Source organism: Zosterops lateralis (genome assembly GCF_965231275.1).
Source record: "Zosterops lateralis genome assembly, chromosome: 3".
NCBI classification, from domain to species: Eukaryota; Metazoa; Chordata; class Aves; order Passeriformes; family Zosteropidae; genus Zosterops; species Zosterops lateralis.
The window spans coordinates 46095876-46108792 of NC_139764.1; the positions used below are offsets into that span (position 1 = coordinate 46095876).

The window sequence follows — 12917 nt, forward strand, 5'->3', positions numbered from 1 at the left end:
ATAAAATCTGCTTTATGCAACAGACATCATATGCAAAATTCATGAGGTACTTGAGGTCAGGGTTTTTTAAAGGCCAGGGAACTAGCACATTAGAGAAAAATGGCAAAGACATTTTTCAAACTGTGTGTGTATAAATCATAATGCATAAGAGTTTTAGCAGAAGCTGCTGCTGTATTAGTCAAACAGGTCTTTAAAAACATGAATATATGATTTTATTTTTTACTCTATATTTAGAAAACACAAACTTTCAACCTAAGAGGATTTTAGCTAAAACATAATTCCAAATAAAATTCATGCCTCATACAGATTAGTCTGCTATACCCAATACTTAGACAAGAAAATAATGTGAAACCAAAAAAAAAGAAGGAAAAAAACCCCCGCCAGCTATTATATATGAGAAGAAATATTCTTTCATTTATTTTCTAAATCCAAAAATCTTTCAGAAGACCTGTCTTTCCTCCACTTCATTCAGACAGAGCAGAATTTTTGGTAATAAAATTCTGAAGTACATTTTCAATAGGCTTTATTTAGCAGCAAAAACTTTCCAAACAAGCTGAATATTTTACAGCTTCCCCCACCAGTGAGGCAATGAGTGCAGCACAATTCCTAATTGTGCAATATTTACCCACTTCATTACTTCAGAGCACTGCTCATGTGAGATGGATGAATCTTTTGATCAGTGTAGGTAATAAAACCTTAACTTATCTGTTGTCTCCACAGCCAGCAAAAAGAGACCACAGTTACTGGTTATGCTTAGGAATGTTCCCGCTCCCTGACTGCCAGCTGGTCTACTACAGGAGAAAAGCCTCTCTGGGAAATAACTTCACATAGGAACTTCCTAACTAGGAAGAAGGAAGTGTTCATTTTAGATATAGCTTTGAGTATTAAGGTAGTCAACCCAAATATAATTTAAGATTCCATGGAAATATTTATGCCTGACAAGGCACCTGCAAATGCATGCAAATGAATGTTCTTTTAGTCAAATTGATTACAGGCACATCTACCTGCAATTAAAGGTGTTACTTGTTGTAAAATGAAGGTATATTTTAATGCCATTTTTGTCTTTTCTTCTCCTCCTCTTTTTTTGGTGTGTTATTTGGTCTATTTCCTTCCATAATATGGCACTTTCCACTCTCATAAGAAGCCATAGTCTCTTTCCCTCTTCCCTGCCCCCCCATATACCCTCTGGTTCCAAAGCAGTTTCTGTGTCTACAAAATCTACAAAGACAGATATATATATATCTGTCACATGCAGCAGGCAGATAGTTTCTATAGCTTTCAGGCACTGTAATATTACAATTAACATTTACACTACATGCTTTGGCATGCATGCTGAATTGTCATAAAAAGATGAAGGGATGAATTTTGGACCTTTTGTACCTAGGTTACATTCACAATCAGTACACTGGTAAGAGATTCTTGAGGAGAGAGTCTTTGCCATTTAGCTTCTTTTACAGTGAAGCATTTTTCTCTTTTCCTTCAAAACTGGTTATTTCATTGAACCAAAAAAAAAAAAAAAGATTCCTAAACCTCCTGTAAATCCTAGCAATAAAATACACACTTTTTATATAAGTGTGTAGACAGTTCTGAGAATTCCAAGGGTCAAAATTTGTCTACCAATTTAATACCACCTGAACAGAAACAAAAATGTTCACTGTTCCTGTACTTGATCAAGACTTTTAAACCATATTCTTACAGTTCCAGTACAGGTACTTTTAGTTAGTTTAGCTCTTCCTTGAGTCTCATTGTGGGCAAATTTTGGGATTATATTTCATGCTACAGAAATTCCTACAAAAATTCTTGTTTCAGAGGTAGCTGACTGCTCATCTTTCTGTCAGGATAGGTTTCATCAAAAAGGTATCTTCAGATAACAGAGATTTCAACACTGGAGAAACAACCACCAGGTCACCAGGAGACGAATTAGCTTGACACATTAATTTTATACTGTGTCTTCACTGTGTAACTCTGCAGTTATTTTCCCTGAAGAGTTCTTTTAATGACTCTCTTTGATCCCAATCCATAGTAAAGAGTCCATACAAAGATGTTTGGTTTTCATTATGAGCATAACTTGGCCAAGACTCAAAAAATCATATTCATCCTTCAGATCCTTTTTTTTAAAACTGAAATATCCAGATCCCTTCCCCTTCAGAGGAGCCTAATGGTTATAACAACTGTAGCTTGGATTTCTTATGTCAGAAATGTTTCTATGTGCCACTATGAACAAGGTAGAATATGCCCAAGGAAGAATTACGATTGTGGGAAGTACAGCATATCCACTAGTGTAGAAGAAAACAGTCCTGGAGGACATTCCTATTCAGACTCAATTTATGGCTATTGCTATGTGCTAACAATTACATCTTTATAAAAGTGCATGTTTGAGCCTCTATTTAAGAGCTAATTGTAGTGCCACGAAAACCTGGCAGCAGCTTAGGAATTTGTGTTCACCAGTTTAAACTCTCTCTATCATATTATTTGGCTTACCTGTAAAAAAATTCAGTAACATGTTGGAAAGCAAGAATGTGAAAATCACCCTCATTTTCAGCCAGATCATTTGAAGATATAGAGTAATGTGGTTTTTTTCTTCTGACTTTTAGGAATATGAGATTTGAAATATGACCTTTCACAGTCACCACTCCTTTTCTGCACCAAATCACACATGAAGTAACTCTACTTGTCCAGTAGTCGGACTTTGAGGATGTCAATCAATTTCCCTGTCAAAGCAGAGTCAGGATCTCCCAGAATTTCAGTGAATTGCTGTCTGTTTTTCCAATTCCATGTGTTGACAGTGTTTTTATAGCTTCACAGGAAGCACAGCCTGCAGGAAGGATCTCCAACTAAAGCTCTCTATTTCTGTATATAGTTCTCTAATTATCTATCCCAAAAAGGTCCTGGTCAGGGTCCTCACTATGCCAAGGAGCTGTAATTCCACCAAGGAGCCCACCTAGGAGCTCCACTGAGGCCTGTACTCAGGAATTGTGCTCAAGCCTAGTTACTAGACAGAGCTTTGAGTATTAACAGGCATGAACTGTGTTGTAGATACATCTCTAATCAGCCCTGTAGCCTACCCATGATGCTACCTTGCTCCTGCCTGCACTGTTGCCAACCTCAGTTCTTGCCTACCTTCCCTTGCTTGCCACCTCCTGACAAGGGTGCTGAAAAATGCTCACCATGAGGATGAATGATATGCAAGGAACAGGGTCTGATTAATAACCTCAATTTGCTAAATATGGACTGCCTTATACACTCTTATTTTTAGAGCCAGTGTATTCTGATGGATTTTGCAATCAACATAATTGCTTCTACTAAAGTGAATTATATATTAGACGCTATAGCTTGTGCTTTGGAAGTGACTGATTACCATGAGAGAACAGATTCGCCAATAATTTTAAAGACCATATTAATTTGTAACATTTCATAATGAAAGATGGTCAGTTACGTTCATAAATGGGTATTTGAACAACAAACCAGTATTGAAACACATTCCAGTAGCTGTGCAGTAAATACAGTCTACTAGCTCTTGAAAGTTTTGTTCAGGCATCCACAAAATGTGGGCAATCTGAGAGTTTCAAGTGAGACTACAAAACCAGAGTTGCATAAAGAGGATATTTGTATTTTCCCTCTTGCAAGTTTTTAAACTGCTACACCCCAAAAAAACATTTTCATGGTTAGCTACGTGTCTTCTATTCTTGACTGTTCACTTGCACTTGAAAGCTCCTAAGAAAACTCTATAGATTTCTTTTCTTTAGATAAGATCATAGAGATTATGACAGGTTTCATTCTAAACTCAATAAACTGGACTGAGTACATGTTATATTATACACACTTACTCAAAAAAACCCACAAAAAAAGCCAAACTCAGAACTTTCACCCAAAACCCATTCTGGGGAGTTTTATCTTGTTGCTAAACAGGGGCTAAATCTTCCCTTTTGCCACAGTGGAGCAAAGGCCACAGCTAAACTCAGTGGAAGATCAACTGGGCTTCTGAAGACCATAGACTATGGCACCCACACACCCTCCACACCACTACACACTCCTTCCATGGTTGTGCCAGTGCCAGTGGTGTCACAGCTTGATTCACCCCATATATGGTGTGCATGCTTTCAGTGAACACTCGTTATCTCCACTGAGGCCACATTAAATTTATGTACTCCCTGAGTCAAAATCCTGTTTTCAGAGTCAGTATATATATATATATATATATATATATATATATAGCCCAGTCTGGATCTAAAGAGGCAAAGAAAATTGCAAGGTCTAAAGGTTTCAAAGTGCCCTGTGGGCAGACAGTTCTCCCTCTGTATGCAAGTGCCTGCTTCAGATGGAGAATTAGAGGACAATCAGCACAAAACATGACTGCAGGATGTAAAGCATGAAATGAACTCTTTTATTTAAACATTGGGATTTCTAGGGCTATTTCATACCATCTTTAGGTCAGCTCTGCTCTTAGTCAATAGAAAAAAAAAATATGCCCTTAGCAACAGCGATTGAGTTTCACTTAGTCTTAAAAATGGGTCACCACAGAGCCCTATCTATCTATAAAAGAATGACGCTCTTAAGTAAATGCTATTAACATTAAGTTAGAAGGAAGACCCTGATCAGGTTTATTAAACTGCCAAATCATCAAAACCTTAACTTATGAAACACTTCTCCCCTTCTCTACTCTTTGCTCTTTGATTCTGTTCTTACTTATATTACACCTGGAAAGCAATTTGATTATAGATTTACACAAACAGAGGACTTTCTTACATGAACAAAGGGCAAGAAAAAAAAAACGAATTTCAAACTACCAAAGAGATCAAGAATTAGAAAAAGGCAAATTCATCTTCAACATACAGAAGTGCCCCAGAGGATAATGGCCTTGGAAAATCCTGCAGGGTGACAAAAATGGGTATGGGAGAAAGGTCACCCAAGCTACATGAACTATAGGATCAGACAAAGAATATCCAATTGTCAAATACAATTTAAAATTACATCCATTAAATCATTTCATGCCTCTTGAAATTATCATAATGCTTTCAATTTGCCATTATGGTTACATTTTCAGAGAGTCAGAAAGCCTACAGCTCCAGGGACAATGGGCCAGGAAAAGGCATGCAAAGTAGAGCATTCCTTCACACCTTTCTAATCTGAGTCAGTCCTGGTGAGGGGATGAGGGGAAGCCATATGAGGAGGGGCTGAGGTCCCTTGGCTTTTCAGCCTAGAAAAGAGAAGACTTAAGGGAGATCTCATTGCAGTCTGCAGCTTAATTGTCAGGGGAAGAAGCGGAGCAGGCACTGATCTCTCTGTAGGTACCAGTGACAAGGCCTGAAGTTGTGTCAGGGGAGGTTTAGGTTGGATATCAGGAAAAAGTTCTTCACCCAGAGAGCTGGTAGGTACTGTAACAGGGTCTCCCAGGGAAGTGGTCACAGTACCAAGACTGTCAGAGTTCAATCAGCATTTGAACAATACTCAGGCACATGATGTGATTCCTGGAGTGTCCCGTGCAGGGCCAGGAGCTGGACTTCAGTGATCCCTGTGATTCTCTTCCAACTCATGATATCCTATGAAACCTGTTTAGTTTACTCAACATAGCAACTTGAAAGCAATTCAGAAAATTCCAAGTTATGTCTATGAATACCAGAATTCTGATAAGAAATTTTATTTTTATTTATAGGGGACCCAGGTGCAGATTATCAATGCTTTTAAAACAGTACTGCAGAAACATGTACTTGAATCACTTACCCTTTCTTATGTGTGCATACACATGAATTGGCCAAACACATTTTTCCATGCTCCTCATATTATGGGAATAAGTTACACTTTTATGGAAAGAATAATTCAGGTAAGCACAAAACTCTGAAGTGGTGAGATGACTGGAAAGCATTATCAGGAAATGCCTCCTGGTTACAGAGCCCTCATTGCAGTGATTTGTCAGTGTCAGAATTAGCAAGGATCAGAACAAAATTCAGGCCATTCTTGTTGAAGTGAGACTTTCATTTCATCATTTATATGACAGAGATAGCTTCTAATGAGTGTAAAATGTATCTCTGCAGAGAAATATATTGGTATATGAATTCAGAGTGGGAAAAAATACTGTAGGTCACCTCTTCTACTTATCTGCTAATCTAAGTGTCTTTCCCAATGCTCATTTGATTTGGTCCTACCCAGATCAAATTTTATGCATAGCAAGCACTGAAAACAGTCATATTTTTCTTGAAAGGCTGTGATTCTTGGTAGACTGTACTCCTCACTTAGTCCTGTCACTAAGATCTTAGTCAATATATTCTGTATATCTAGCTTCCTAAAGGCAAGTCATTCACTTAAGGAGTCACAATCCAGTCTTAGAAACAGTTTAGTATGTTACTTGAGTTCTGGTAGGAAAGTTCTTGTTTCTAACTACACCTAGAAATCCATAAAATTTTGAGAGATGGGTCCTTAACAGAGGGATCTGTATTAAGGACTTAAAAGAATTGCTTGCAGGAGTCATTGCTGACTATGTCATATTCTGACATTAGCTGTTGAAAAACTGGGAACTGAGAATCAAGATTTGAGATTACAGAACCACAGAGCTCCCTAGAAACTATTCACACTTCTTTGTAAATTCTCATGGCATGAATTTTAACAAATATATATATATATATATATACATATATATATGAAAATTTGTATAAAAAATGCTTCTCTGCTACCAGTTTTGCCCCAAGCTATTGACTCATAGTTATAGGTTGATTTTCAGAGATGCTGAGAACATGAAGTGTCACAACAGAGTTCAGGTAAGCAATAGAGGTATTTCTCAGTATTTCTCAAATACAAATTTCTTACTAATAAGCTGTTGCCAAGGAAATCCTTCCTGTGCATTTGGGCAAAGAAAATATATAATGCATTCTCCACACAGTTCTTCCAAACAGTCACTCTATGGTAAAGGGTACAGAAAGACAAATGAGTGAGAAAATTCCTGGACATCTCAAATTTTCATAGAGGAATTTGAAGCTAAGCATGTAAAATAAGTAAGCAGGAGACTCTAAAGAGAAAATCATATGAAAATTTTCAATACATGAAAAACATGATACATGACTGCAGTTACTTTTTGTGCACTATGTGCTTTTTAGGATTACTGTGGGTTTAGGGGAGCAGAGGGAAATGAGCCAGGGGAAATGGGTCATGTTCAGAACAGAGCAGCAGAGACAGAACATGGAGAAGCCTCTGTCAGTTTACTTTTAAGTGATAAGAAAGTACCATTAGGAAGGAAGTGTTGTTCAGATTGGCTTGTTAGCTGATTATCAAGTTATTATCAGATAACTAACTGTTAGCTAGTTATCAAGTAAATTTAATAAGAAAAGATTTGTACTTTCTTAAAAATGCTAGAGAACAACTATGAAACAGCTTTGACACAGCAAAAGTAAATGGCTACCTCATTTTACTGTAACACAGGAGAGATAAGAAAGTGATGACTATCTAAAGAATTGCAGCATTTATCCAGATAAGTATCTTACACTTTTAAAGGGAGGAATTAATTAAGACTTACCCCAACCCCCATGATTGCTCTAACTTCCTAGGAGATTGCCTTTGTCATACATGACTTTACCTGGAAGGCTACTGAAAATATGTTACATTTTCAAAACTTGTCCTTTTTCTCAACAACAGAATTTAAGAGTTGGCTTTGAACATAGAGAAAATATAGTCTCACTTAGCATCATTTAGAGATCATATGGTCAAGTGCTCTTAAACTCATGTTGCATTATCAGTTATTTACTGTGTTCTCTATAACTTACCAGCATTCTGCAGTCCTCCTCCATTTTTAACTCGTTTGAAAGAAATGCACACACAAAAAAATTACAATGCTCAAACAACAGCCTGTTGCAGCTATACAGATGCAGTTGATTTTTTGTCTTCTAGTAGGTCCAAACTTTCTCAAGACTATAAGTGACTGTGGCACTTTCTAAATTTCATTATTTCTCTCCCTGGAGTAGATTTCTTTTTTTAATATGTATTTAACTGTAAGAAAAACACTGATACGTCACAGATACTTTTGAGTCTATCAGCAAAATTTCACTAGAGAAAATGAGAAAAAAATACTAATTCTTCTTATTTTATATGTCTGAAATTCTTATAAGCCTCTTACATTTTCACAAATACATTATATTAATCCTAAAGAATAATAATTTTTAAAAGGGCAAATAATTGCTATTTTGTTGTGAATGGAATTTTCCCCTAACATTTCATATTTTTTACTAACTCAAAAAAGAGGATAGTATGGACTAAATGCCTCAAATTTGCAACAGCTGTGAGTCACTAAATCTCCAAGAGAACCTGACAGGTTCCATTAGAACTGAGACAAAATGCACACAGAATAATGATTTTATATGTGGCATTACATTTCCCCTTTCTGGGATGCAATTGTCATAACTAGCCTTTCTATTTAACCAATTCTTATTGACATGACCTGTTAATAATATGCCAGGAAAAAAATATCCATTGGTTACAAAATTATATCTGTAAGCAAAGAGAAGATAATTACAAGCAGGTCACATGCTCAGCCACTAGCTGGGTTCATTTCAATAGCCAGTTTTTCTGAATTGAGAGCCAATTCTATTTGTCACAAAACCTAATCATAATTCAGGAATATGACTTAACTCACAGGAAGAAACAAAGTTACTTGAACTACACTGGCCTTAATAACAGTAGTTATTATTTCTACTTATTTTCACTAACATAATTCACTAAAACCAATGGGATTCTACAAAGAACAACATGTCCTGCCTGGGTGGACTCCAAGACATATGGCACTAAAATGGGACTTCAACAGATGGAACTTAAGGACCTGCCTTTGTAAAAATTATTTGCAGTTTGAGGAATCTCTCTTGACAACACTTAAAGCATGATTTTCAAGAAAAAAAGAGGCAGATTTCAGCACTTTATGAAAACTAGCAGTTTCTCAGTAACCTTAGAATGATCATAGTCAATATTTTGGAAATTACAATCAAAAGGTTATTTTCCATTTTGATATAAATTAAATTAATACAAGCCCTCCTTTTGCCACAACAACATAGCAGTACACTACAGCTTTATTATGAGAATGTGTCTGTGTTTTTTTGACTTATTGGAAGATTCTGTTTGTATGTCTTTTTCAGTTATACTTTCTATGAAAAAAAAATTAAGGCAAATATTTGATCTTACAAGCTCATATAAATCAAATTATATTTTAGAGAGGACATTAACATGTTATACAAATATGTAAGGATTTTTTAATTTTTTTTTTGTTATTTCTGGTAATAAACTAACACACAGTATCTCAATCTCATTTAATTTCTTGTTTAATGAAATATACTGTTTCTGCCAATGTGCTACATTCTGGACAGTAGCCCAGTGTGGATGAGTAAAGATGAATGGTTAAGATTAATTTTTTAATTAAAATAAAATTCTAGAGTATTTCCAATGGCTTGTAAAATTAGGTCAATGGCAAAGAAATTTTGCCTTGTTAGTAACTTTGATCAAAGAAGATTACAGAGAGAGCTTTTGTTGGTCTTGAGAGATTTCTATTGCCTGCCACAGTCATTAATTTTAGAGGGCACAGTTTCAAGCTTGTTCAGGACAAGTCCATGAAATTGTTAGCACTACACAGCACCATAATGCATGATAAATATGAAATGCATTTGCATATCTGTAATAATGTAAATTGTGTGTACTATATTTTCCAGGAAGTAACAATTATGGTGAAAATCTGCAGAACCTATTTCGTGTATATTTGAGGTGAGATTTATCCTTTAATATTCGCAAAATATTTCAAAACCATTTTAGATTTATTTTGATTCCTTAAATATTTTGATTAAATATTTTGATTTTCCTGTATTCCTCTGATCACCATTGTTTACGGGGAAAATGCTAATTTCTGGGACTCGGATGATGCTAACCTATTAAGAACAATATTGAAAAGGTGCCTTGAAAGTTTATTCAGACATGTTAAGCATATAATTATTTATTAAAACCACCCCAGTAATGTGATACACATTAAAGCTGAACAACTCCATGTCTCTTAAACCATAGTTAATTACTTGCTGATCTTTAACATATAAGGGGAATATACTGAAGTAATAAATGGTAAATCAACCACTTTTCCTTCAGTGACTAATTTCCTCATACAGAGTGGCTAAGCACACACACGTAGTAAGAATTTCTCCTCCTTAGGAGCTTCCGATAACTATTTACTGGACATATTCAAATATCAGTAAAAAATTGAACATTTTTCTACTCCTATAGGATGAGGAAACTGTCACATCTTCAAACTGTACCTTGGAGACACTCAGCTCTGCTGAGAGTCTCAGCTTAAAATTGCTTTATTTGGCAATGTATTTGAAATTAAACTGTGTCTGCTCCAAAAAGGAAGGGAGCATTTATTGGAACCATCCATCCCCGAAGTCTTTGGCTCTCAAGGGCATAGAATCCAAATTACAAGTGAACACTCACCTAAATTTATGAAAAGCTGTAAAAAGAGACATTCATGGTCTGAAGTTCTGAAAACATAACCCATCATGTACAGGCTCAATTACTTAAATAAGTGACCTCATCTTAGATGAGCTCAGTACTCACAGTTTGGATTAGAATGAACAGGAAGCTGCTCATAAATCCACTTCCTTTAAAAATTAAGTCACTCTTTGATGTATAGAGGAACCTAATTTTGTTATAATTTTTAATAATATTTTTTCCTAATGCATTTCTACCTTTTATCTTCAGATTTTGCTGTCTAAGCACACATCAGTAATTACAATATATAATTTATTAATAAAACCCCAAGACACATGCAAATAAACAATAAACTGTATTTTCTAATACAGTTCATATTAGAACTATATTAGGTTTTGTAATAAGTAATTTTCCACATGTTGTATATTAGAAAAAAGACTTCTAAACTAGGCATATCTTTGGGTCTCAATCTGATAACAACCACTGCACGACTATCAACAAAATCTCCTCCGCTTCACTGAGATTCTCTCACAAGTGTAAATAATTACACTTGCTGGAACAAACAGCATATAAGTGGCAAGATAGGGTTTGATGAGTCTTGAATTTTGGGGCTTGGGTTTTTTTCTTTTTTCCTCAGATCCACTCCAAAATGTGACTTTGATAAGCTTCTGATAAACTTTGAAAAAGGTAGGAACACATTCATTTCAATATCAGCAGCTCTTGCACAGCAATTATATGACATATAATTATGTTTTAAACAGTGGGATAATGAAACAAGACAGACTGCAATGGTGCATCCATTAATATAATGCATAATTTCCAAAAGAAATAGGAAATATTTCTACACTGACCATAGTCTGTGTTTTCCGGCTCCCAACAATTTGATGGCCAAAAATAGGGTGTCTATAGACAAAACAAAGAAGTAGGAAACTCATGTTAGACAATGCAAGCATTATACACTCCTTGGATTGTTACTGGTTTTCAGAATCAATTTATATTTTTGGTAGATTATTATACTGCTAACTTGGCATTTTTGAAATAGGCGTCAAAACAGAAAATTACATTTGTACCCCTGATTATCACACTAGTGTCAGAACAACATTGAAAAAGAAAAAAAAAAAAAAAAAAGTGGTCATTTTGTTCTCAAAGTTAAGGGAACAAAACCCACAAAGCTAGGTAATGAGGTTGTCTTTTACATCTTCCCTAGAAATACATCTCTTAAATGTCCTGGAGAATCAGGTTTAGCGGTATAAAGACAGAAGATGATTTGAAGTTCATTCAGTTCTTGATTTTTGAGAGTTTTCATTCACAGATTAATACTCAATTTACCTTCCTAGGTGTTGTTTGTTTAAAAATGCCACTAAAAACATCATGTTTTCACAAAGACATCAGTCTACTTTTTAATAATTGTTTACCATTGTGATTTAAAATGTGATTTCTTTTTTAAGAGAAAGACAAGAAAGTTCCAAAAACTACTTCAACAATATAGTTATTAAGACATGCATTGTTAAAAGAATTTGCTTCTAAAATATGGAGACTATAAGACTGTATAGACATTTTTTCATACAAATTACTTCATTTTTAAAATAGCAACATTTGGTAAAAATGGATATTATTATAGCATTTTTTACAGAGCACATAATCTCCATAGAGGCCATTCACTTTAAGAGCTGAAGTTGATGATCCCTGTAGGTCCCTTCCAACTTTGAATATTCTGTGATTGAGTGACTGATGTATATATAAACACATGCACACAGAAACAGAGGATTATATAATATTTGAGTAGTTGAATAAAACTCATTAAATGTGTGAAGTGGTTAGAGTGGTATTTCAAAACACAGGTGGTTCTTCAGGAAAACCTTCTGCTTTACTCTGTATTTCTTATTGGGTTTTTTTCTCAAAAATCTCCCAGCTGCATAAATGGATTCCTGTTTGCTGCCCACTTCCCTTCAAAATTGTTTTAATGTTAATCTGGAAACCAACAGTGCTGAAGGGTGACACATTCACACCAATCGTCAAATTCAATATATTGTGAGAAATCTCTTGGTTTTGTAACATTGACACATCAAATTTAATAGAAGCAATTGAGAACTTGCTATTTATCAATCAACAGCAAGGAGCTAAAGAATAAAAAAGGAACTATTACAAGCTAACTTCGAAGGCTAAGATGTGTTTCTTGTAAGCTGTTTTGTACTTTTTAAAAGAGAAACAATAAATAATTCTCCAATCAACTGCTCTTTCACAGTGCCACTGAAATCAAAGTGACCAGTAGAAGCACATAGAAGCACAAATGGAAATAAGATTAACCCCTAAAGAATAATTGCAGTACTCAGCACATTTTGGAGAAGCAACTATAAAATTTCATAGTGTGATTCATGTAAAACAAAAAGTCGCTATCATTGAAATATACAGCTTACAAACTCAGGAAGTGAGAACAATCCTTCCTTAGAGGCATGAAATGTGTATCCAGAGAGGCC

General features: G+C 35.2%; 1 protein-coding gene across 5 annotated transcripts in view; it reads right to left on the minus strand.

The window, feature by feature from the left end:
• RGS7 (regulator of G protein signaling 7) overlaps nucleotides 1-12917 on the minus strand; it is a 235474-nt gene that overhangs the window by 42392 nt on the left and 180165 nt on the right. For all 5 annotated transcript variants that reach the window (XM_083857586.1, XM_083857588.1, XM_083857585.1 and 2 more), the window contains exon 6: nucleotides 11292-11343. In XM_083857586.1, coding sequence (XP_083713712.1) covers nucleotides 11292-11343 — 52 coding nt within the window. The remainder of the gene's footprint in view (nucleotides 1-11291; nucleotides 11344-12917) is intronic.